Below are 25,080 nucleotides of genomic sequence, written 5' to 3'. Positions count from 1 at the left end.
ATCCAAATCCGTCGCAAAATCCCTGACTCGATCTTTCCCGGACTTCCGGTGGCCCTTCGAATTCTCCCTTTGCTCCTTACAGTAGGAGAGGTACTATGCCTAGCTTTTGGCAATTGTGGAAGACTTGGCAGCTCTTTCAAGGCTTTCATCCCCACAGTCTCCATCGAATGCACACGTATGCACTCCGATCTCCATACTTTCTCCAGCTTCTTCCTTATCCACCGGCTGTTCGCCTGCCTATCAGGTATTCCGGTCACTTGCATATTCCCCATCTTACCCCCTTTGTTCCTAATTCTCCCACCACCAGAGCCACCTAACTACCCAAGGTGGCCTTGCTTTTCCCCCAGAGGACAATAGCTTTCCCCCGGGTTACGTTCCCGCCCTTCCGTCCGTCGTGGCAAGCATGCGCGATGTACACTAAAGCCCGCCTGGATACCCAACGGACCAACAACACCACTCACTACTACTAGTCCAGTGGCCCCTAGGTCTCGGATGAAGCCTCATTCAAATAAATGCCAGAAAAGCAGGGCGAGCGCCCATCGTACTTCGAGGAAAACACCCTGGATCCCTTTAGGGCGATGATCCGTAACGGTCAAACATTTGCCTGGACCTAGACTAGGCGATGGACTTTACAAAAGGGTGATGGGGATATCCGACTGGGGAAAAAAATAACAATAATAATAACACTACCTAATATTTGTCCGATACGATTAAAATGATCTATGGATGTTTGACTGGATGCTTCAGCAATGTACACTAGCTCCTGGCCGGGCCCCCAATCCTCATTTATATCGGCTAGATGTCTCCCTAGGTCCTTTAGATGCTTGATCATTCTTTCACTTTTCATCTTTACTGCTTTCTCCAGTTTTTCCAGAGCATACTACCACATTCTCTATATTCTGGGCCCCCCGTGGACAGCTCACCAGCTTACAGCTAGCCACCCGTCACCACTCATAGTGTTGTATCCAGAGCCTGAGTACCCTCAGCTCTCTGTACTTTCTCTCCATACCATATTATATCTCTTGTCATACCATCTGCTGCTGTGACCTGGGACTGTTCTCTCGCTTAGCCATCCCACGCTGCTTGTACAACCCTGCTAGCAGCCTTTCGACCTCGCCGAGGACCTTGTATATCATTACATCATCGGGGATAATCCTCCATCGTACGTGCACCCAGTCCAGGTAAGCTTTTCTCGATTTGCTTTCTCTTCCCTGTCCCCGATGAAGGATCTTCACGAGCGATTCGCCTTCTCCAAAGACTCAAAGATTACATCACATGGCATTCGGCGATGGAGCTGTTCTCCTCATTCTGCTTCGGCCCTACTCCTTTATCGGGGATTCTCGGAGGCACATCTTTCGGATAAAGGTAGCTAACAAGGGTATCCTCCCTATATAGATTTATACAGCTTCTTCCAGCAGCTTAGTCCAATTTTTCCCAATCGTACTCCTACCTCAGTATCTTTCCATTGGACTCCAGCTCACCTGGGTCATCGTCATTCCCAACAACAATACAACCACAAGTATCACTCGCCATGGCCTCACCAATCCCTTCACATCCTCCCTCCCGTCCTACCCTCGTGACACCCTCGACCTTTACCCAGGACATCTCCCGCGCGATCCTCGCGTCCGCCGACGGCCCCAAGTCCATCCATCTCGACTCGCATCCTCACGGAGCGTTGGAGTATCCCCCTCCTCCTCCCCCGTCGCCCGTCGAGTCAAGAACAACACATTGTTTCTGGGGGAGAGAGGGGAAACGAGCTTGACCGTCACTACCAGCTGCTGCCTTGTCTGCGACAAAGTACCATATATCTGTGCATTCTGACTTTTATCCTTCTGCTGTTCTATGGAGCCGGATTTCAGGTTGTTTCGGTTTTTGTTTTCCCTTGCTTTTTCAGCGAGCTCATCTCTTTCTCGGTGGTTCTGTCAGAGTACGTTAGGAATTGGGTTGAATTGGTTCGGTTTGGAAAAGCAGGTATTGACCATCGTCTTATTGATTCATTTGGTTTCGGATCTTCATGGCGTCGCGAGTCGTTTACAATGTGATATAATATCGACTAGCTAGCGAGTCTTCATAATCACATCTTGTTATGACTTCATTCCCTCCGTCTCGTAGGATGCATCCACGAACTAGATTGTGCTTTGTATATCAGTTACCTGCAGGCACACAGCTCTGTTCCACAAGACTATGGAGTCCAGTCGACATATCACGCGTAAGCATTATCACGATGATGCATGGACTCTTCCGGTTCAATGCTTGTCCAGGCCAATAGAACGTACAAACATACGGCACGTTAGTCACATCAGTCGAGATGCGGCGAGAGCAAGCCAAAGTATTCTGTAGGTTCTGGTTCGACGCGAGGCCCAGCAGTTACCTTTACACTATTGTGCACTGCATAGTAAGGTCGAGGAGCGCCTTTGTGGCTCATCCGAGTGTGTTACCGGTCAGTGACTGCCTCGAGTGACCACATGGCAGATTCATTCTGACGCTGGCGTGCTGCATCATCGTATTGTGCCAACAATCGTCCATATAACTGCAATGGCACTTGCTGCGATTAATTCAAGTTGATCTCGCAGGTAACCGGTGAATAACAATGGCGAACTTTTGTAGACACATCAACGGGGCTGGATTGGTTCGTCCGACACCCCTGGCCCAAACTTCTGACCATTGATCTCAGTGTAGAGCTCTTCCAACGCGGTCAACGCCACGGTATCTCCTCGACTCGCAGCTTCGCTAAGCCGCTGGACCTCTGCAAGTTCCTCCTCCGTGCGAGCCCAGCCTCGTAGTCGATCCTCCAGATTTTGGGTACGTTTCGTACTGAAGACTGTGCGCACAGTGTCAGTCTCACCTCTTTCCCTCTTGATGTGCGTCAGTCGTTCCAAAAACCGAGCTTGATTCGACTGTGGTCCCGCCTTGCGGAGCACGTTCGCCGTTTCGGATGGTTGTATGGAGGGCACCTGAGTTGACCCTGAGCCAGAACTGGAGATCAGGTTCGCTTTGCGACCGAGAATTTTGACGCTGTTGGCGGCAATGAGGTCAAAATCCTTGCCGCTCCTCAACGGAGAGATCTGCGGCAATGCAGACTCCAGATCAGGTTCGTGACCAGTCTCTGGACGAGTGAAGAGCAGCTCTGTCCCGATCTGGTCTGCCCATGTGCAGCTGAAGATCTGGTTCTGATACGAGACTATTGGGTTGGTGGTGTGAAGGCCCAGGATTTGGACGCGCTCTGAAGGAACGTTGTCAGACTCGGTGCTGTCAATGGCTGGTTCGTGGTCATCGGTCGGGGTCAGGGTAGTCGGAACTGCAGCAGTAGACGAGGCGGGGTCACGGCGTCTGGGAGGACGGATGGGGCCGTGAAGGGAGGTAAGGTCGAGATTGAGGTAGAAGGTCTGACCGTACGGGAAACAAATTAAGCTCAAACGAACGACGCCTAGAAAGAGAGAAAAGGACAAGCAATCAATCATACCTCGGTGTCGACCTCGTGGTATTCATATTCGTACTCGGAGTCATGATCCTCATCTGCCAACATGGCCGGGTCCAAGACCAATATCGGCTCGGAATGAGACTGCATGATTTAGGTCGGCAGGATCATTGGGCACAGACAGCTAACTGGAAAGGACGACTAGCTAGTTCAAAGTCCGAATGATCAACCCTGTGGAAACCAGACATTAGATTGACAGTCACAGTACCCATCTAGATAGATAGATACCTTAGCGCTCGAGACCCTTTTTCTTCTTGGGCGGAAGGGATAGTGGAAGAAGGCGGCGGGCAGAAACTCCACTGGATCCGCTGGATAACACCTTGTGGGACTGGGACTGGGAACCAGGCGGTCGCTGACTTGTTATTTAACTTCTGCTAGAGAGTTTAGACTACCTTACCTTGGGCCATGTTTGTCCTGATGACTGATGAGGGCCGAGAGTGAGGACTGAGGAACAAGGGTTATTGATGACGATGGTTGGTTTCCACAGGGCTGATCCATGATAAGATACCAGAGTACTGTCTGGGTTGGACAACAAACAGATAGGGAATATCAAACATACAGTAGAAGTTTAGTAACATTATTATTATATATCTTTCTTTCTCTCTACTGTAGTCTGGATATAGTGTGTGTTGTACGAACACCGTCATCATGATCTTCCCTGTGCTTGTCAGTCTGCAAATAATTAACTTAACTCAATTCCTTCGTCCCTTCGTTTGGATCGTCCCTGGTGATCTCATCCTTTCTGGCTGCATTCATTAGGCTTTCATCATCCTCCAGCATTCCAATCCCCGGTTTCATCCCTCCATCTTTTCTATGTACCTCGCCTTTACCCCTCCATATCAGCCAAAGTCAACAGTAACACAGGGACCACTACACAAAAAGTAAGCTGCTCGTATTTATCATCAACATCATCATCTATTGTCATCAATTGCTTCCATGTTTCCATCAAGATCCATCTGCAATAATACCAAGCAATCAACAATTAATAATCCTCTGCCCTGCGGAAGATCACCGGTGGTGTTATCCATATCCGTCGTCTTCCGTTCAGAGACAAACCCCCATGCCCCTCCGTCCAGATCCATCTGTTGATTGATCATCTTCATGTTCCCTGTTCGGTTCCTAGTTGCCTGCTTGCTGATCCGATTTGCCCTTCTTGTCCTCCCCTGTCCGCCTGCATCATTATTGGCACACATCGTCAATCCGGCTCTGCGCGGAAGCAAGGAGCTGATTTGCACGCTCGCTCTCCACTGTCTACATGCATCCGTCACTTTTTGCTGCCCTCAGTCTCACGTTCTCCATTGAAGAATGATGACAATGTTCTTTACACTTTTTCCCCCTTCTACCTCTTGTCATCTTCGCAACCATGGCCCTCATAATTATCTAATCCCCTTCCGTTATACCCGGTCCCTCCTTCTGACTGGATGATCCTTGGCTTTTGTCTTTCCCTTTCTGTCCATGAGTTCACATTTCTATTATTTGGTATTTATTTTCTCTTACTCGGTCGTTGCGCACGGGATCCATGACTGAAGTCGGTAGTGGTACTAGTCATAGCTGTTCTCGACCACTGCTAACCTGACAATGCCTTCTTATAGTGTCGTCCCCTCCATCTTCGGGCCTGGTTGCCCTGACTTTCTGGTCTTTTTTGTACACGCTCCTCGTCTTTTGCMCCGTAGTCACCTCTCATGACTCTCATCTTGCCTCGTTTTCTTCTGAGAAGTCATCCTTGACCATTCCGATCTCACTTGCGCCTGGTCGTGCAATCCCAATTGGAACATCTCTAAGCCTTACTACCATTACTACTACTACCATAGCGGCCACAGCGACCAGTACTGCCCAAAGTCACCAGGCCGATCCCTCAGTGCCTGATTCTTCTTCTAGAGCAAATACATCCAACGTCGGGGCTGTCTCCCTGGCTGTGGAGCAGATGATTGGCAAAGCGAAAGGCACCATTGTCATTTTGTCTTCACTGATCGCGTATGTTTCGATCAATAGCTTAGTACGTGCTTTGCATCCGTCGGCATTCATCTGGTACGATGAGGACAGGGATGAGCAGCGCTGGATCGCATCTTCTCGGTCGTGGTTTGACCGCAAGGCTTGTCGCTGGCTGAGTCTCTGCGGTACCGCTCATTTGCGCACGGCTGGTCCGCGCTTCGGCCAGCGGAGAGTCCTCGCAGAGTCCAATACCTCCGACTCGGTGCAAGACGAGGCCGCTCCATGGCGGGCCTTCTGGTTCCGAGAACAGGAGGATCCGGCGAATCAGTGGGATGATGCCGAACGTTCTCTCGGAGAGATACCCGACTATGTTTTTGAATATGCTCCTCTCGTGCATCTATTCTCCAACGAGCAGTTCTGGCCATGTGATATCGCAGAGCATCTGTTCCACATCACACCAATGTTAAACTACACGCCGGTGCAGTCTCAGCAGATTCATCCGACGTTGGAGAATCTGGACCAACTGAACCAATGGCAGGATGGTCGCTACGTCTTCTTAACCAGTAACGACGATGTGGAGGAACGGCCCCCGTGGATGGAAGGAGAAAAGAATATCCCTGTTTCGCCAGACGAGCACTMTGAAGGATCGTGGTCTGACTGGGACGGTCGAGTAGACGGGGCCATTCCGGGAGATACACCCGAGGGTCGCTTAAAATGGTATGACACGAACCACAAATCAATGTCGGAAGATGAAGCAGCCAATCTACCATTTGAGGATCTCGGTTACTCCGAGCCAGAGGATCTTCTTCAGGACGAGAGGGTCAGGGACGAGCTGCGGAAACGATACGGTGGCGAACCGATAAAGATGCAAGAGACCGGAGGCCGAAGTGATGCGCCCGCAGTGCTGCTCGTCGTGGACAAGGGTAACGGCATAGTCGATGCCTTTTGGTTCTTCTTTTACAGTTTCAATCTCGGAAATGTGGTTCTGAATGTGCGGTTCGGCAACCACATCGGCGACTGGGAGCATTGCCTCGTCCGTTTCTATAACGGCAAGCCTAAAGCCCTCTTCTTTAGTGCGCATTCCGCAGGCGAGGCATATAGTTATGAAGCGGTCGAGAAAATCGGACAACGGGTAAGTTGCGACCCCCAACACTGGTGATTTTCATTGGATTAGAGGCTAATCAATTGTTTCCAATGTGTAGCCAGTCATATATTCCGCAGTGGGCACGCATGCCATGTATGCCACTCCTGGTGTCCACTCGTATGTTCTACCCTGGGGTCTTCTTCATGACCAAACGGACCGAGGACCTCTCTGGGATCCCCTCTTGAATTCGCACATGTACACGTATGATCATGCGAATGACACGTTGCGCGCCTCCACAGCCAGTCCGTTGGCACCTACGGAGTGGTTCTACTTTAACGGCCACTGGGGAGATAAGTTCTATCCTCTGGGAGATCGTCGACAGTATCGCTTCGCGGGCCAGTATCACTACGTCAACGGTCCCCTGGGCCCGCGGTTCAAGCATCTGCACCGCCGCAAGGTGTGCCAAGGGCCCGACGAGGATCCTTGCGTGATTAAAGATTGGGTGGGCGAAAAGATGCGGCCCAAGCGCCTGTCGGATCCCCAGCCTTACGACAATCCAGTGTGATCTGGTACTTTTCAAATGAAGCATCGCTGCCCTGGTTGGCACTGAAACGGCGTTTGGTCGAAATGTGTTCCAATTGAACAACCTAGCGTATCCTCGTGGGAATCCCTGCTTCAGTGTTTGTATCTGTTGCATTTATCGTATATACCCCTCAAGATTTTTCTTGTTTGCTTGTCGAGGCCAGGAGCGGGAGCTAGACGGTGAAACGACGACGAATATGACGGATGATGAGACCCAAGACTTCCTTTTACATTGATTTTAGAGTTTTCTGCAGCCAGAAGGTGGAGTTACTGGATCCTTATGTTTTATCTGATTTTCACAATTTGGGACAGGTGTTGCGGTTCGTACGAATGTTGATTATTTATAGGGATAGACTCGGAAGACGTGATGTGGACTAAGGCGAAATATCCGATATACTAGAATTGACTCATATATTTCTGAGATATTTGCGGAAGCCACTGACTTTAAATGAATTCTCATTTCACTCAATTACTAAGAAACCCAACAGAAGGACAAGGAGAACAATCAAACGCTTGCTTGCTAAGGTAGAGCCATCAACTTCAGCACAGAAAACAATGTACCCAACTTGCCAAGATGCCACAAAGAGGTATTGGACATTCAGTAAGGAGAGAAGAAAGAAGCAGACTCAGATTCAAGCCTTCGATTAATCCCTCCAACACAGAGAAGAGCCCAGGGTACGTACGCAAGGGAAAGCGGAAATCATGGTTTAAAAAAACTGGTCAGAGAAAGACGAATGAACGAAATGGATCCCTTTGAGACGAAATACACCAGGGTTATCAGCCGGTTTGTCCCATTACACGCACGTAAACGCCGAGTAAGGAATCGATAATGGATAATCGATGAAAAAGAAATAAGGAAATGTAGTTGAAGCAGTCAACAAGGTAATAGAATAATACCCCGTGGTAAACGATTTAATGCAATGAAGGAACCCCCAAATCAGCAATTACTCCAGGAGAACCCTTGCCAGCAATGGAACGCCGTGTGCAAATCCTGTTAAAACAACCGAAAGAGCAAAAGATGACCTTGAAATCGGACGCTTAGAACTCCGCCTGATGTTCCCCAAATGCCAAACCACACATGTGAATCCGCCTTCTCGGCTCTCACTCTCAACCCTGCCGTTTCCAGGCCGCATACCCTATGAAAAAAAGGAAAGAATGACAAAGACAAAGGAAAATGAAGTCATAACCGTCATGGATAGTACCGCTTCAATATGGGTCAAATTATAGAGCCCAACCCAGTTCACACTCGCGCAGTTCGCTTGCGCAAGCCAAAGTCTTGCTCTTGCAGTTCGCGAATCAAGCGTAAACTCTCCGCATCAGGTTCATCGTCAGCAATCACCGTGCGTTCACGTTTCGCGCCCTTATGCCCCGGAGACGTTGACGTTGTAGTCATACGGTCGAACTTCTTCTCTGTCGCCGGAGAGACTCCTTTCTTCGCATGAGACGACGAAGGGCGTGATGCAGATTTCTTTGAGCTTCCCTGCGCACCAGGCGTAACTCTACGAGCCGTGGTTGCCCCACTGAAGGATGCCCGTCTTGCAGACGGTGTGTGTGTCGTCGTCTTCACGGCTTTGGCTGGCTGGCTTTCGGGCACATACCTATCGACGTGACGTGGTTGACGGGAGGAATGCCGGGAACTAGTAGTGGGCGTGTAATAAACAACATGGTTGTCTTTCTCTCCATCCTGCTCGGGAGGCACATCCGTCTCGTCTGCCTGAGAAGTTGGCGGCGAAACAAGTGATGCGGTTGGCTTCGACACGGATGCCGCATCGACCTCCATAACAACCGTGTCTGACTGAAACGCCGGCGGGGATGCGTACGAAGTCTGCCCCACGTGAGACTTTCTCTCGGCAGATGTCAGATTTGTCTGAGATATGCCATTGTAGGCGTGCGAAGTGCCGAAGTATGAGGAAGCTTCCAAATCAAGCGGCCTCTGCGTATGAGACATGTCCCCTTCAGCTCTATAGAGACTGGCCGGCCTCGCCACAGGAGACGTGCTTTCCTGCTTMGGCCTCTTGTTCAAGGCAAAGGGCGCGTCTTCCTCATGAGGACGCGGCCTCTTGGCAGAGGTTGCCGCCCTGGGCTTCGATCGTTCTTGGGCTTTGATGGGGTCGATTCTACCATACTCATCGTGAATGCACCGGCGCTACAGATATTGTCAGCTATGCACGTGCACAGGGAGAGAAACAATAAGAACGAACCTTGCTCTTGCGGCAATCATCACAAGCCTTGCTGCGCCCTTTCTTTCCCGTGCTGAGACCCTCAGGGCTGCCATCATTGACTTTGCTGGTGACCGCATTCGGTGTGCTCAAGATGGCAGTGCTGTAATTCCCAGAAGCTTCAAGTCGATCTAGACCATAGCCATTCGCGGTGTCCTGCAAGCCTGCTTCAGACGCGATGGCCGCTAATGAATTCAACGCCGATGCGGCATCGTGAGCCAAAGATGATTGGACTCCTGCAGGGAAAGCTCCAAACGTCGTTTGCTTTGCGGATATTGTGTCGTTGTGTTCATCCTTATGCCGACATCGGATTCTTCGCTTGCGACACGCATCACACGCAACACGCTTAGGACCCAATCCAGAGCTCCGATGTATAGATCGAGGTTTCTGAACCATTTCTTCCTTCAGTTCCTTCGTCTCGGTGACTGAAAGCGTCGAATCAATGGCAGGCTGAGGGATCTCAACGGTCGAAGGTGCAGAAGAGCTTTCTTCGCTGGAAAGGCCATTGGTCAAATCGGGAGGTTGTTCTAATGGCCGTTGGACAGCTTGCCGTTCTGCATACATGCGCTGTCCCTCTGCATTTCGCTCTGATCGACGGCTAGGTCGCCCTGCTGGCTTCTTCTCCGTGAGGCTGAGTTTAGCGTTGGTTTCAACCACACCAGGGCGCGTCCATTGCGGAGCCTTTTCATTTCCACGCTTCCACGCAACCCAGATTCCAAACTTTCTCACTGTGTCAACTGGGTCTCCTTGGCCTTTCGGTATAGATCGCTTGACAGCGTTCCTAGCATCCATCGTCACTCCCTCAACCATGTAGCCACTGGCAATTAATGCTGTGCGAAGCAGGTACTTGGCAAGATCTGGAAGGCCCTCAAGTTCGGCTTGGGAGTAAAATCGAGAATTGTGATATGGATCCCCGGTAGGCGCCTTATTTTCCCGCTCCCCAAATTCGTAGTAGATAGGATAAGCTCTGTGAAATCGGTAGTTTTCATCCTCAGCGAAAGCGTCGAGCACACTTTGAGGGATAGGATCGTCCTCCAGGTATTTCAACGCGGTGTACCATTGGATCCTCTGGAAGAACGGATACCGAAACTTCCTAGGAACCTTGGTATCTTTTTCGATCTTTGCAACCTTGATCTGCATTCCATAGTTGAGGCGCGTTAAGAAATTACCGCCAATGACCAGGCTGTTCGTGGGAGTCCACACGGCGTGGATCCAGCCAGATGGAATCAACATGGTATCGCCTTCGGACAGATCGACGCGGTAACACTCCTTGGTCTGGTCGCCAAGGAACGTGGAGTCTTGCGCGGGAGAGTTGCACCAGTCTTCATATTTCTTCAGATGCTTGTCTTTAGGTGGGATGAAGAAGAAAGTCTTTTTGCCTTTCAGAATGTGATAGAAGACCGAAGACCCGCCGAAATCGATGTGGAAATCAGTGTAGCAGTCTGCGACAGACATCAGGCAGTAAAACTGAACTTTCGGATAATCGCCGATCGCCTTGAGCTCTTCAGGCCACACCGCATCCTGCAAGTCAAGATCGCGCACAATTTTGGGTCGGCGTATCAGTCTGCCCAATTTACTTTGTGAGACCTCCAGACTGATGACATTGCGAACGACCTTGGAGCCGGTACTCTCATAATAGTCAGCCCATTTCTGCATATTCCACCTTTTGTCCTCGCCCTGCTGGGATTTGACGTCAATGACTTCGACTCTCTCTTCAGGGCCGTAAAGCTCCGCCACCGCTCGGACAGTTAGACCCTGAGGAACAACCATGTCCAACTGGTCTTGGCCGCAATCGATGACGGCCTCGAAGTCCTTGCCCTCCTCTGGGACGTGCTCCAACAGTTCATCGAACATCTCTTGGCTACTAGCCTCCTGGACGAGGGATTCGAATTCAGGGTCGACAATGGGAATAGAATCACGGGTGTTCAAATGTGCGGGAATAACGATTGGCTCTGTCATGCCGCTGCCGCGCTCGAAGTATTCCGCAGTGACCAACTCCGGCCTCATCCGAGGGAAGTTTTCCGGGAGAAATCGAATCTTGCCCTCCCGAATGGGTTCAATATAATGGTGTTCCAAAGAATCGCTGGCGGCCTTGACAAGACCCTGGTTGAGACCAGCATAATCAATGGCAGTGCGGGCTCGAGAAGACTTTCTAACAAAAGTTGTCTGTCCATGGGTCGGTCGACACCGGCGACAGATGAACTTGTCGACTGTCCGTATCTCGCGATCATTCTTAAATCCGGCACAAACAATATGAAACCATTGCTTGCAGCCGTCACAACTGATCCATGTGACATCCCCTTGTTCTTCTGAATCCACCGGTATTCGGACCAAATTACAGGCGGCGCAGTTCGCCTGACTGTTCTCCTCGGATTCTGTATCGTCATCTCCCCTGGGACGCACATCCATTGATGCCCGATCAGCACCGGTCTCTATCCCACTGAAGACGGAACTCTCGTATCGGGCCTCAACCCCGGGCAATTTCGTGTCTGAAGATCTTGGACCCACTTTGGCATTGCCTTCTTCCTCTTGCCAGACAATTGGAGGAAGTGTAGAAGCGCTTGTGTTGGGCCGTACTCCCTGAATGAGCGGTCGAGAAATGAAGGCCGAACCGTCCGACTGAGATCTCATTCGAGATGATGGGAACGCAGTATTCGCGGAAGTGAGATAAGAAGATTTCTCGTCCTGCGACAGAGTGTAGGTGCTTCCGAGACCAGCCCGAAAGTGGCTATTCGGTCCCTCGCCATAATGAGGATGGTACGTCTCATCAATGCTCACCCGTTTCGAGGGGTAGAAAGCGGCAGGGTGGAAGTTGCTTGGTCTCGCGAAATTTAGAAGAAGCTCAGCGTCGGTTTTCATGCTGTCGAAGGTGGAGGAAGGATTTACATCCGGCGCGACGGCTGTCTGCGGGTGATGTAAGGGAGATGGACTTTTCTCCGACCGCGGTCGCTTGGCTGGACGTTCTGCACTTTCAATGGACTGGGAAGGAAAGAGTGACATGGTAGGCGTTGCGTCTTGAGAAGGAGGTCTGTAGGAAAGAGGCGCGAAGGTAGGACTGGTCGCTAAGGCGATTGTCGCGAGAGTGTCAATCGTGGAGCTGGAGCGCCCATGGCTGGTTCGGCCATGAGATACCCGATTTGTGCTCGAATAGACATCATTGTTCAATGTGATCCGATCGCGATCAGAGCTCGCAGCTTGCGAGTCTCCGCGGTCAATCCACGAGGCACGGAAGTCGGTGGTTGTGAAAGGAGAGATAGGCTCCACGGCGCGTCGCGGAGGAGACGGAGTGCGGTATCGCGGCGGTCGAGGCCCGGAGTGGTTCAAGAAGGACGTGGCACCTATCATGATGAAGCCTGGGAGTAGTAGAGAGAAGGTAAAAGGAAAGAAAAGGGCCGGAGAAGATTATGATGTGCCTGCGGAAGGCGAGTTCAAAGCGGGGGTGATAAACCACGCGGGCTAGAGAGAGGCCACCGCAGGCAAAAAGAGAGTCATTCCTGGCAGATGATGAAATCGCACAGTCCGGAAACGATAAAGAAGCGCGGATTAGGATGGAAAATCGAGTACTGAATGGATGAGACGTTGAGGGAGCAAGGTCGCACGCCGGAGCGCTGGGAAGTTGAGGGGGAGGGAAGTTGACTCCCTCTCTGCCGACTACTAGTTCGAGGGCGGGAGAGTACTGCAGCACCGAGTGTGAGACGCACCGCCGCGGCAGGCGGGCAAAGTTATCGGGAGATTTGTCACCACAGGGACAGTGAAAAGATTTTTGAGGGATGGAAAGATGATTATGGCTGGAAAGGATTGAAAGAAGCGCCGTCAATTACCCTTCAATCGACGATTGACGGTGTTGGCTGGGAGTTGAGGTGACTTGAGGGAGAGGGAGGCGACAAAGTAGGCCGACCAGAGCCCACCAGCAGTAGTAGTTTTACATTCTACATAGCAGCACACAGGTTATCCACATAACCATACAGTGCTTATCTCAGGGATTGATACGTCCAACTAAGTACTAGTAACACTGCTATTTAATCCCTTCTTATGTCCTCCAGACCTACTGTCAGTATCGAGGTTGCTATCGTTTGCGGCGAGGCATACTGGACTGAGATAGCGGCCATTGGCGATCGGCACTTCGAGCGTCGGTTTGTCTCCTGCATGAATATGACTAATTAGTATATCCTTGATAATTGTAGCTTCTAATAGACGAAGTCCAATATGATTCTAGACTTGAGTGCATCTCCAATAAATAATGATAATACTTTACTAATGGGGATTCGCCAACGGCATCGGTCGACAAGAGGAACCAACACAGTGAGGATCGCCTGTGCCTCTAAGCCCAATCGGGAAAGGAATCTCCCTTCCGAACCTCGTGCTCACTTTCATCTTGCGCTCCTCCGCCCATACGGATATCGACTCTCTCTACTCCTTCTTCTTCCTCCTTCTGCTATTCTATTGATCCCATCCTCTTTGGGTGTCAGTCTTGCTTTTTCATATCTTTGCCTATCGATTTTTCTGGACTTTCCTTGTCCCCCCAAGAATGAGCCGGAAGCTCGCCCCCGAAGCCAATCGGTGAGTCTCCTCGCGCGAATCTGCCCCTCCGCCAGAGTCTCTTACTGCTCTTGGCCTCCCATCACGCGATAGTCGCTTTTCTCAACTACATGCGAGCATTTGCGCATAAATAGTCGTATATGCTAACAAACGGTTTTCCAGGATTCTCTTCGTCAAGAACCTCAAGTACGTTTCATCCATGACTGCCCTGCTCCGAGATCGACAGTTCAACTACTATCACGTCTTCTGCATATATGCGAATTACGTATAGTGCCACTTGATGACTAGGGACTGATGAGATGATTTTGTGCAGCTACAACGTGACTGCTGAGCAGCTATTTGATCTCTTCGGCAAATTTGGGCCCATCCGGTAAGCCACGTTCTTGAGACAGACATGCATACTTTGTGTTTTACAAAATAGGCTCACAAGATTTCAGTCAAATACGCCAAGGAATTGCGAACAACTCAAAGGGTACCGCTTTTGTTGTATATGAAGACGTTCACGACGCCAAACAGGCATGCGATAAGCTCAATGGATTCAATTTTCAGAACAGATACCTTGTCGGTATGTGTCCCCTGGTGACAACAAGAGTTGCTTGTTGAAAGGAGAATAGTTTTGCTGATTACTGGTTCTAGTGTTATACCACCAGCCGGAAAAAATGCTTAGGTCGAAAGAGGACCTGGCGGAAAGGCAAGAGAATTTGGAGCGTCTCAAACAGCAGCATGGGATAGAATGAGGCGCTATTTCTTTTTGTCGATTTCTCTGAGTACCCTTTGCAGGCATCGAGCTGCATCTTGTCTAACATGGGTTGGTTGTGGGGTTTCCGGCGTTTGACTCCTATGGTTTTCGTGGCTCTTAATTACGGGTATGAGGGTTCCTGGCGGGTATAATGAGTCTCCCTGGTCATGATCGAGGGAATGATACAGAGTTAGTCTCGTCTGGGCTGGGATCTGTTTTGTTGTGCCGGCCAGTTGCTACCAACAATATTATTATCCTTTCTGTTGCTGCGGCATGGGCAGCTTGCGGACATCTGATCTCCATCGTCTTAGGACATATAAGAAGACAGTAGTTTAGACAGAGTCTGCACCTGCACAGCGTGATCGAGGTGTTCCAAGAAGTTGCGACGGCTCTCACCTGTGGTCGCGCATTAGGTCAAGATCATGACATCGCCTTCGAAAGTCTACAGCGTAGCGGAGGGGATATGGTAGAGGTCTACTCCGTACTGCCATCTACACCCATTAGGACTGATTTTGCGTGCTGGCATCACCAGGGTAAGATTCCTTTCCATTTCATTGAGATGGCTTCGTAATCGAGGGCAGAATCCAGGTTGGATTGGATCAATACTCTTCAAGAACAACGATACACGGAAGCGATATGTGTTGTAACAAATGTGACAGAGATTTCTCCTACAGACCTTTGACACTTAAGTACTGTACTGACATGAGGTCATTGCCTCACTGCCTTATAATTAAGGTATGAAACGATCCCTGACCATCGGGTGCAGCCCATCCCAAGAAGGACTAGCGCCGGGGACACCTGCGGCCCCACCAACCATTTTCTCTTCAAGATTTTCTTTGCAGGGCTCTTATCATGAAGTCTACTCTCAAGCATCTCTTTCCACCTGTACTTTAGATACCCTGCAATACGGCAGTGATCCTTTGAGTGAGCCATTTCATCTTATTTGAAAAAGCCAACACTCACTTCAAATCATGTCTGGTGAAACTTCTGCCGGTAAGCGAAATTTTAACCCTCGTCTTGCGACCGACCATCTGCTAATGAATCCGCCCATGCAGCCTGGCCCATTGCCGATGAGGCCCTCACCCAGAACCTCCTGGATTTGGTGCAGCAGGCTTCTCACTACCGTCAGCTGAAGAAGGGTGCGAACGAGGGTATGTCTACCTGGTTATCCCCTTGTGTCTTACTCTTGACTGACATTCTGCTTCAGCTACCAAGACTCTCAATCGTGGTACCGCCGAAATTGTCATCCTCGCTGCCGACACCTCCCCTCTGGCTATCCTGCTTCACATTCCTCTTCTTTGCGAAGATAAGAACGTATGGTTTTCCTTCCGATATACTTATAGTACTCTGGTTGAATACTAACTATCGATCAGGTTCCTTACGTGTACGTTCCTAGCAAGCTCGCTCTGGGCCGTGCGACTGGTGTCTCCCGTCCCGTGATTGCGGCTAGCATCACCACCAACGAAGCCAGTGACCTTATGGGCCAGATTAGAACCATCAAGGACAAGGTCGAGAGACTGATGATTTAAACATGGTTTCGATCTGTGAATGAGTTAGGCAATCCCAGAGTTGTGCCCTTACAGTACGAGCTGGTCGACATGGCCCAGACTGTAAGAGTGCATGGATCATTGAGTTAAATTACGAGTCTATCTTCGCATTGGACTCGTGATACTCATGATTCAGGAAGTTGTCAAGGGTTTGAATATTTTTGCCTGTACTTCTTCTCATGTCTTTGGATATTGCTAGATCTCGCTCCTCACATTGAGTGTCACCAATGAAGTGAGTTGTTTGACCACCCATCCCTCTTTTGGATAAATATGTAGCGTAAGGAAATATAAACAAAAAAAATAATCATTAGACTTATTTCGACAGTAAGAACTAGATAGATAGAAGTGATGGTGAAATCATCTATGCGCCTTGGCGCTGCAGGATGAGCGGCGTGACTAAACTGAACTAGTGACCCATAGACCGTCACCTGGCGGAGGCGTGTCTCATTCTGGCACTGACGACTTGTCGCATTTCAAGCCAACCCACCTGGACTGGTTCCGACTCCTTGCTGGTAAAGGACATCCGTTCAAGATCTCTTTTCTTACTTTATATATTTCCACCAATTTTGATCTGTCCAAACTCAAGTCTTAAGCATTGTGGCTGGTCCAGCAGTACACTCTAATTCGATCATCATCACTGATGCCTGCTATACGAGCCGCCCTCGTATTATAGGGAGCTCTTGAAAGAGCCCTAGTTTCATCACCTCGACCTGCCTTATTTCTTTTTGGAGACTGCGGACGTCGAAGGCGGAGATAGAGCAGCAATGTCTCTTCCGTCTATGACTTCACTGGCAGCCGCGGCTACAGCCATCGCAATAATCAGCAATGGCCCCGCAACATCATCACCCACACCTTCCATGCCTGTACCCTCTTCCCTGGCTGGCCCGCATCATGATCCTGATGGAGAAGACAACGGAGAATGCAGACTGCTAGGTCCCTTTTCGATTCTTGTCCAAGCTGCACTCGGATCACTGGCGCTGTTGTCCTTGGTATACAAGCGCTGGAGGGAGAGACCCCAGCGGCCTGTGAAGGTGTGGGCGTTTGACGTATCAAAACAAGTCTTTGGGTCGGCAATGCTACATCTTGCGAATCTACTCATGTCCATGTTCTCTGCCGGCCAGTTCGAAATTACGAGCAAATACAGACCGAATCCGTGCTCGTTCTATCTATTGAATTTGGGGATTGACGTGAGTCATTTCCGGACATTCGGAATTTACAGTGATGTAGGAGCTGACAATTGACCTCCGGATCAGACTACACTCGGAATCCCCATTCTCATCTTTATTCTTCACATTCTAAACCGCTTAGCGGCATATACTCCCCTTGCGAATCCCCCAGAGTCGATCGAGTCTGGAAACTATGGCTCTCCGCCACGGGCGGCCTGGTGGTTCAAGCAGGCTATGATATACTTCTTTGGGCTATTGGGAATGAAAATCTGCGTCTTCTTTCTCATTCAGCTACTGCCCTTCATTGTCAAGATCGGTGACTGGGCATTGCGCTGGACAGAAGGGAATACAGCTCTGCAGATCATCTTCGTCATGCTGCTTTTCCCAGTGATCATGAACGCAATTCAGTACTACATCATCGATACTTTCATCAAGAAACCGCTATCTCGAACTCACGAGCTGCTCCAGGAAGGAGATGAGGTGGAAGATGCTTTGCTGGATGACGGTCGAACACCGCGCAATACACTACTGACTAACGTTGACGATGATGATACCTTTGGGCCGGATGAAGGTATTATAGGAAAGGATCTGAGCAAAGACCTGGAACCGCCCGCGCGGCTGAGCGGATTTGGTCATACCGAGTACGATCCGGCTGTTGATGGGGAGTATTTCTCCCCGGCGTCATCGGCGTCTGGCAGCTCCAGCAGCAGTCATGGGGAATATGATGCGATGTCATCTTCGACAAAGCTTACACTTCAGAACAAGAGCTCATGACGACCTTTGTTATGCTTATGCGTCGGCGTTGGGTGCTGGATATGGATATTTTCTGTGCCGATGTCGCGGCCAGTCTTGCTCTTTTTTTTTTGGTTGGCAACATACATTCCAGAGATTTGTTTATAGCGATCCAAACGACATGTATATGCTTTAGTCCCACTCTAATAAGATATACGACTTATCGTGCAATCCAAGCCAAGGGTAATATATTAGGCATAGGGTAGAGTACGCAGAATTGACGTATCATCCTCTTTCCGCGACAAAGGCTATTCCTGAACAATTATCCCACAACATACTGGAATGACCTGGTCACTTTCAATGTTTCAACTCTGTTGACCGTCAGCGCTATAGCTGTGTTTGCTGCTTGAACCAGAAGATGCCAAGGCATCAGCAGCCACCGCCATGGTCACCGCCTTCTTCTGCCGTTGAAGCGAAAAGAAAATTATTGTCAACCTCAGTCTTTTGACGGCCCGCAGACGACCATTTCATTTGATTTGGACAATAGTCTCACATTGCGATTTCTATATATGGTACATTTATAGTTATATTGACTTAGACAGTTTCCTACTATTGTCTGAGATTTTTGGCATCCCAACGACGGCAAGATGCCCAAAACCACCGTCACCGTCAAGGAAAAGACCCGCCAAAAGACAACGGCAAACTCGCGCTCTCCATTTGAGAACGGAGCTTCGTCCAAACCTGTTGATGAGAGCGACGCTTCCGACGTGGAAATGGAGGTCGACGGCGCTGAGACCGAGAAAGTGCGTGAGAAGGATGAGGCGGAGAAGAAGCTGGAGAGAATGCTCTTCGGTGATGACGAGGGTTTCATCGGCGCATTGAGGAGCCAGGATCGCGATATTATGGCGTTGATGGCGAAGAGCGATGAGGAAGGTAGTAGTGAAGAGGACGAGGGCGATGATTTTGACGATCGGGATTTGTCAGATGTTGCCGATGCAGATGTTTGTTCATCCTCGTCCCCGTTAGGAGTGCACCGTGCTAATAGGATTCCCTACAGCTCTTCTTCCTCGATTCTGGCACTGCACCAGTTGGTACTGAGCTTGCAGAAACTTCCGCAGCGGGGTCCGACTCTGAGGAAGACACAGAAGCGGAGGAGACGCATCGCGCGGTGTGGCACGACAGCGACGATGAGCGCCTCACGATTTCGCTGGCTAGTCACCAGAGGTTGAGAAAGTTGCGCGTTACCGAGGCGGAAGATGTTATCAACGGCAAGGAGTATATCAAGCGACTTCGCAGACAGTTCGAGCAGCTGCACCCCGTACCGGACTGGGCCAACCCGGAATTGAACAAGAAACGGACTGATTCGGACTCTGATCGTGACAGCGACATGGATACGGACGATGAGAATGAGCGGCTATCTACGCAACCATTGGCCAAGCTGCTGCAAGGTGCTACTGATCTGACCAAGCTTGGTGAAAGTACAGGCCCCGGAGGCAAGAGAAAATTGCGACAGGAGGTGATAGATATTCACAGACTTAAGGATGTTGGCAAGGATCAGCCAGTAAGTTTTCTGTGTCACCGGTATCATTCCACGGTTTTGGTATTAACGCTTCTGCTCGCCAGTCTTCCATCGACTCACTCATGTTCCACCCTCACTATCCATTGCTTCTGTCGTCCGGACCTGCAGCAACACTTTTCATCCATCACATCTCACCCTCTGCGGAGGCTCCCAATCCTCTCCTCACGTCACTCCATATCCGCCGTACGCCCATCCACACCTCCGCTTTTGCTCCTCCTACCGGTAACAAGATCTTTGCCTCTGGTCGTCGACGATACTTCCACATTTGGGACCTCGATAGTGGTAAGGTCGAGAAGGTCAATGGCACTGCGGATCGTAAAGAGGAACAGAAATCCATGGAGCGGTTCAAGCTTTCACCCTGTGGGCGGTATGTCGGACTGGTCGGCTCCTCCCGCAAAGGAGGTGGCATCATCAACATTCTGCACTCGGAAACGGCGCAGTGGATTGCCCAGGTTCGCGTGGACGGCCGTGGGGGTGTCGCCGATTTCGCCTGGTGGAGTGACGGAGAAGGTATGACTGTCGCCAGCAAGAACGGTGAGGTGTCCGAATGGGACGGACGTCTGAACCGGGTTGTGGCTCGCTGGATGGACGCCGGTGCGGTGGGCACGACGACACTCAGCCTTGGTGGACGCTCTGGACGGACACAGTTGGGTGGAGACCGTTGGGTTGCCATTGGAAGTTCCAGCGGCGTAGTCAATGTCTACGACCGTCGCGAATGGGCGGCCGCATATGCTGCACAGGCTGCCTCTTCCGGAACGTCGCCAATCCCCCGTAACCCGGAGCCTGTACGTGCCTTGGATCAACTCACTACACCCATCAGCCATCTGGTCTTTGCACCAGACGGGCAGTTCCTTGTCATGGCTAGTCGGTGGAAGCGGGACGCATTGAGATTGGGTAAGCCTCTATATCTGTCACTACTTATGATGACTTTAACTGACTGACACTCTACAGTTCACCTTCCCACTTGTACAGTGTACCGCAACTGGCCGACATCCAACACGCCCTTTGGCCGTATCTCGTCAGTAGCTGTATCCCCTGGCTCGGATCAGCTGGCAGTCGCCAACGAGCAGGGACGTATTCGACTCTGGGAGATTCGCGGGTAGAAGTGGATTCATGACATGAGCTGTTTGGAGTAGAGGAAAAGTTGTTCTTGTACAATTAGGCATTGCGCATCGTATAGATCTAGCATACATTCAAACGATAAAGATCATCCGCACATATCACATGGCTATCGGCGCGATAATAATAGATTTCCCGCTCATCAGCTTAAGTCGAACATTCAGACCGCATACTCCATTCCCGCCCCAAAGCCACTGCTGAAACAAAATAGAAAAGACCCGAAACTCCATCAGGGCGAAGACATTAATGAACTCAACGAATTCCATGCACCCTGCGCATAATCAGCACCTCATCCCACCGAAAGAGACCTTCGCAGGAACGTATAACTTACATCTAGGCCGAGCTTTGATCCCGAAACAAATCATCAGCGTCTGCTCACACCACAGCTAACAAATCCAAGGTAGGATAGACTCACCGAGTTCATAATCTACCCGACAATCACAACAATGGTCAGCAAACGTGGACGCCAGCAGAGCGTAATAACCAGAACTCGGTCCTTAAATATTTAACTTACCGTGCCAAGGATATGAATTTTCTTGCACGCATTAGTTTAGCACACCTCACATCAAGCAGGACAAGGGAAACCTAAAACCTACTTTCTTTGCATCCTTATCTTCCGAGTTACTGTTCTTACCCGTGGCAGTCGAGTTCGGGCTCGGGCTGGGGACCGGCGTGAGCGTGACGAAGAGCTTGTTCATGGAATCAAGCTGGACTGTCCCAGCGGACGCAGAGGGTGGTAAGAGTTTATCGCTGGGAGTCGGCACGAGGGTTGTGTCTGGTGGGAGGAGTTTGGTGGTCGGGATGGGCACGAGAACGAGGGTTGGCATGAGGGTGGTGGTTGTGTCGGTTCTGTTGCTGTCTCTTACCCCTCGATGAGGAACGGCCAGTGCTGTCATGGCGATGGCCGTGGTGAGGACGATAAAGGCGGCCTTCATTTCTGCTGGTGCTTTGGATGAGTAGTTTAATTCGTTGCGTGGTTAGTTATGATGGGGAGTTGAGACGGGGAAGGGGAAAAGAAAGCAGGGCCACCTTGGGAATTAGACAGGAATAGACAGCGAAGTTAAACGATGATAACAGCTGTCTTCCAAAGCTTAATGTCAGTTGGAAATAATAAAGAGTGCCACATGTTGTGTATATATATGGGCCTGTTGTCAGGTACGCATGGTACCCCAGTTTCCAGGCATCACAACAATGCAGTTCTGTGGATCAACCGATAAGACCCAGTCCATCTGCCGGGGCAACGTGCCTGCCATAATGCCATAAGAGTCTGGCATTTTGTAACGGGATGTCGAATAATTATTCCGAACACTGTGCTCCTTGCGGAGGCGCATTCGTCAGGTCAACCGGTATCGGATTGACTTTCGAATATGCAATAGAAACGGCAAGACGACTATTCCATATGAGATCCCGTCAATCAAATGTCGTATATGGCGACGAAGAATTTGTTGCAATGTCGTCCAATTCGTCTGTTGTCGAGACCAGTCTGTTTTGGGGTATTCGAACATTCCTGTCCTGCCTTCGGAATGTTGGGTTCCTTGGGCGAACCTGAACATGTCTGTAAGCACAAATAGCTATTGGCAGCTCACCCTATTTTTGATTGGGCATCTAAATCCCTTGACGAGGGCTTAGATTTTCATATCACTCGTCCGCTGCGGCGGATATTCTAGAATGATTGATGCGCAAATGATATTGGTAACTCGGAAGGGAGAAAGCAACGAGCGAGGCCGTTCCCTGGCAAGTCCACCTCCGTCAGTTGGCTGTTGATGTAACAAAATATGTCAGCCTTCCAGCGCATTTGCAAGGATCGTGTTGGTAGCGTAATATCATTCATTGAGCCTGTATGTTGCTTGTATGTACAGACACTTGCATTCCAATCGGGTCGTTCTATGGGGTCTGTAAGTCAAGAAAGACCATGTGCATCCTCCATGACACCGAAAGATTCATAGTCTTGTATATCGTGCATGGATATTTTTCGTCAAACCCAGGGCCGCTTCCACTTGCCATACCAAAACACCGTATTTAAAACAAAATTCGTCAACAGCCAATAAAAATTCCTTCCGAATATCAGATATCAACATTTAAAGCAGTTTCTGCATTTCGTGCTTGTTCCGGATACCAGCCAGGTTGCCAGCCTTGACACGCTTGAGGGTCAAGGCGGCGATCAGCGCGGCACCGACACCGGAACCATCCTCGGCCGCCATAATGGTGACCTTGTCCTTCTCGTTCGGGGCCCAGTCCAGGATTTCGCGTAGAGCCTGGGCACCACGAGCCTTGAAGTGAGGGTACTTAGTGAAAACGGAGCCGTCCGCACCAACGTGGCAGCTCTTGATGTTCTTCTTTTTGCAGATAGCGGCGACACCACAAGCCGACAGACGAGCCGCACGCGTACCGATCAACTCGGCCAGACGACGAATCATCTCGAGCTCGGCCAAAGTTGGCTTGATGTTCAATTCACGCTCGAACAGCTCCTGTGTCTCCTGCAAGTTCTCGAATGGGTCCTCTTCGATGGCAGCCAGGAAGGAAGCGTCCAGCAGATACGGCTTCCGCAGCTTGCTGGTGTCTTGACTCTGGAAGATCAGTCCTGGTCTGCTGTCCAGGAGATCAATCAGGGCCAGACGGAAGATCTCTCCCAGGTAGAGACCGGCCGTCATCTTCTCGAAGGCCTGCTGACCGGGGCGGGGAGAGTCGCGGTCAATGATGTGATCGTACTTTGTGAGAGGAAGAACAACGTGCTCGTTGTCGAAAGCGCCGTACTCGCAATTGATGGCCACTGGCATGTCTGGGGGCAGGTTCATGTGAGCCAGCTTAGGGACAGAGCCAACATCCTCCATGTAGGCCGCATTGACACCTGTACCAAAAATACACCCAATCTTCATCTCGGGATCAGTGTAGGCGGAGGCGATCAGTGTTCCAGTGGTATCGTTGATCAAAGCAGCGACCTTGATAGGAAGTCCCTGTAAAGCACACATGTTAGGTGTCTGTAGATTGGCAACGACAAGCAAGAGAGGGCATACCTTTCTCTTCAGTGTCTCCTCCAGCGGAGGGACGACATCCTGTCCCTCGACACCATCAATGTCGAAGCCCTTAGTCCAGCGCTGAAGAACACCATGATCAATGTACTCTTGTGTAGCCGGGTAGGAGAAGGTGAAACCCAGTGGCAATGATGTCAATCCCTCCTCTCCGTGGTGAAACTCGATGAATTGCTGTATGCAGTCGGCGATGTATTCCCACAGCTCCTCAGCGGTTCCAGTCTTCAGTTCTTCCGGCATGCGGTACTTGGACTGGCTGATATCGAAGCCTCCCTTCTCTTCCGTCAAGGTAATCTCGCAGACGCGAAGGTTGGTTCCACCCATATCCAAGGCAAGGAAGGTTCCCTGTTCGTCTCCGTCGGGGAAGCCCATAACCCAGGTAACGTTCATTGGCTGGTGAGTAGTCCTAGTGGTCAGCGTACAAGCTTCTCAGAACGGATGCGGTCAAGCTCACGATGTTACCACCCTCCACGCTGAGACCTGAACAGAAACCGCAGGTTAGCTTCATTGCATTTCCCTAATGGCTACTGGAGCTTTCGAAAATAGATAAAAGGTAACAACTTACCCTTCTCGAGCTCCTTGACGAAGTGGTCAACCACCTGCTTGAGCTTGGCGGCATCCACAGTAAACATGTCCTCAAAATCCTTAATCTGCTGTAGGAGATTCTGAGGCACATCGGCCATCGATCCTGTTCCAATTGCGCTTCGAATGAGCCATCCTGCCAAATGTTTTGTAGCTTCGACCAGTTTGACCTACCCTTGCGGGATGGGCGGCGCTTGGGACCAATTCCGACCATTGTGTAATTAGAGTGTGTATTAGAAAGGAACGATAGATATGGACAATGAAAGAGATGTATGAAAAGAAATAATAAGAAGGAGAAGAGAGAGAGGAAGACAAAGATGAGTTGGGAGGGAGGTGGGGGAAGGATATTGATAACAAGAACTACGGACTATGAGGTATCTAGAGACACCCGTGGGGCAGCGACCGGAGAAGGTCCACGAGAATCAAGACTCCCAGAGCCACAGAAGAGGGCCCCGCACAGAACGATGAAATCAGTGGCCGTTGATCATCCGATTCCCTCACCGGTTGGTCTCTTTCAGCTGCTGTTGATTTCTAGTGAGGATCGAAATTTTTGGACATTACTCTATTGATACTCCATTGGTGTCTCTCTAGATACACAGTTTCTGCTCAGGGGTTGGGGTTCATACCGAGTCTCCCCACCTTTTGCAGGATCCGCTGACAACAATGCTTCCTAAAGGATTATCTAAATAATAACAAAGCATTGAGAATCGTCCCCCAAAGCCGGTGAGACTCGGAGATGCTTTTTGTGATGCG

At 50.3% G+C, this 25,080-nt stretch overlaps 10 protein-coding genes across 10 annotated transcripts; 6 read left to right on the top strand and 4 right to left on the bottom strand.

Annotated features, from left to right (window-relative positions):
• Nucleotides 1-1,531: 1,531 nt before the first annotated feature.
• Asppvi_007309 (uncharacterized protein) lies at nt 1,532-1,762 on the top strand (the record flags this gene model as incomplete). The annotated part of the gene is made up of 1 exon (XM_043303199.1): nt 1,532-1,762. One exon carries the CDS (start codon nt 1,532-1,534, stop codon nt 1,760-1,762), a length of 231 nt encoding a protein of 76 aa, XP_043159134.1.
• Nucleotides 1,763-2,612: 850 nt separating this feature from the next.
• Nucleotides 2,613-3,568, bottom strand: Asppvi_007308 (TFIIIC subunit 6 family protein; the record flags this gene model as incomplete). The annotated part of the gene is made up of 2 exons (XM_043303198.1): nt 2,613-3,386; nt 3,464-3,568. The coding sequence occupies 2 exons, from the start codon at nt 3,566-3,568 to the stop codon at nt 2,613-2,615; spliced, it is 879 nt and encodes a 292-aa protein (XP_043159133.1).
• A 1,488-nt stretch (nt 3,569-5,056) lies between these two features.
• Asppvi_007307 (uncharacterized protein) lies at nt 5,057-7,059 on the top strand (the record flags this gene model as incomplete). Its single annotated transcript, XM_043303197.1, has 3 exons — nt 5,057-5,096; nt 5,152-6,542; nt 6,613-7,059. 3 exons carry the CDS (start codon nt 5,057-5,059, stop codon nt 7,057-7,059), a joined length of 1,878 nt encoding a protein of 625 aa, XP_043159132.1.
• A 1,257-nt stretch (nt 7,060-8,316) lies between these two features.
• Nucleotides 8,317-12,640, bottom strand: jhd1 ([Histone H3]-lysine-36 demethylase; the record flags this gene model as incomplete). Its single annotated transcript, XM_043303196.1, has 2 exons — nt 8,317-9,222; nt 9,278-12,640. 2 exons carry the CDS (start codon nt 12,638-12,640, stop codon nt 8,317-8,319), a joined length of 4,269 nt encoding a protein of 1,422 aa, XP_043159131.1.
• A 1,183-nt stretch (nt 12,641-13,823) lies between these two features.
• Nucleotides 13,824-14,571, top strand: Asppvi_007305 (putative pre-mRNA branch site protein p14; the record flags this gene model as incomplete). Its single annotated transcript, XM_043303195.1, has 5 exons — nt 13,824-13,855; nt 13,997-14,020; nt 14,148-14,204; nt 14,272-14,399; nt 14,471-14,571. The coding sequence occupies 5 exons, from the start codon at nt 13,824-13,826 to the stop codon at nt 14,569-14,571; spliced, it is 342 nt and encodes a 113-aa protein (XP_043159130.1).
• A 973-nt stretch (nt 14,572-15,544) lies between these two features.
• On the top strand, nt 15,545-16,102 carry Asppvi_007304 (SNU13 family protein; the record flags this gene model as incomplete). The annotated part of the gene is made up of 4 exons (XM_043303194.1): nt 15,545-15,566; nt 15,629-15,724; nt 15,781-15,887; nt 15,947-16,102. 4 exons carry the CDS (start codon nt 15,545-15,547, stop codon nt 16,100-16,102), a joined length of 381 nt encoding a protein of 126 aa, XP_043159129.1.
• A 797-nt stretch (nt 16,103-16,899) lies between these two features.
• Nucleotides 16,900-18,060, top strand: Asppvi_007303 (STIMATE family protein; the record flags this gene model as incomplete). The annotated part of the gene is made up of 2 exons (XM_043303193.1): nt 16,900-17,307; nt 17,374-18,060. The coding sequence occupies 2 exons, from the start codon at nt 16,900-16,902 to the stop codon at nt 18,058-18,060; spliced, it is 1,095 nt and encodes a 364-aa protein (XP_043159128.1).
• Nucleotides 18,061-18,665: 605 nt separating this feature from the next.
• On the top strand, nt 18,666-20,700 carry Asppvi_007302 (WD40 repeat domain-containing protein; the record flags this gene model as incomplete). Its single annotated transcript, XM_043303192.1, has 4 exons — nt 18,666-19,019; nt 19,076-19,579; nt 19,642-20,491; nt 20,549-20,700. The coding sequence occupies 4 exons, from the start codon at nt 18,666-18,668 to the stop codon at nt 20,698-20,700; spliced, it is 1,860 nt and encodes a 619-aa protein (XP_043159127.1).
• A 117-nt stretch (nt 20,701-20,817) lies between these two features.
• Asppvi_007301 (uncharacterized protein) lies at nt 20,818-21,651 on the bottom strand (the record flags this gene model as incomplete). The annotated part of the gene is made up of 4 exons (XM_043303191.1): nt 20,818-20,987; nt 21,048-21,102; nt 21,231-21,251; nt 21,313-21,651. The coding sequence occupies 4 exons, from the start codon at nt 21,649-21,651 to the stop codon at nt 20,818-20,820; spliced, it is 585 nt and encodes a 194-aa protein (XP_043159126.1).
• A 1,143-nt stretch (nt 21,652-22,794) lies between these two features.
• On the bottom strand, nt 22,795-24,541 carry Asppvi_007300 (putative hexokinase Kxk; the record flags this gene model as incomplete). The annotated part of the gene is made up of 5 exons (XM_043303190.1): nt 22,795-23,670; nt 23,731-24,138; nt 24,200-24,225; nt 24,311-24,433; nt 24,502-24,541. The coding sequence occupies 5 exons, from the start codon at nt 24,539-24,541 to the stop codon at nt 22,795-22,797; spliced, it is 1,473 nt and encodes a 490-aa protein (XP_043159125.1).
• Between the last annotated feature and the right edge of the window lie 539 nt (nt 24,542-25,080).

This window comes from Aspergillus pseudoviridinutans (assembly GCF_018340605.1).
Source record: "Aspergillus pseudoviridinutans IFM 55266 DNA, scaffold_5, whole genome shotgun sequence".
NCBI classification, from domain to species: Eukaryota; Fungi; Ascomycota; class Eurotiomycetes; order Eurotiales; family Aspergillaceae; genus Aspergillus; species Aspergillus pseudoviridinutans.
Note: the sequence above shows the minus strand (reverse complement) of the source record. Positions and strands in the feature narration are given on the sequence as shown.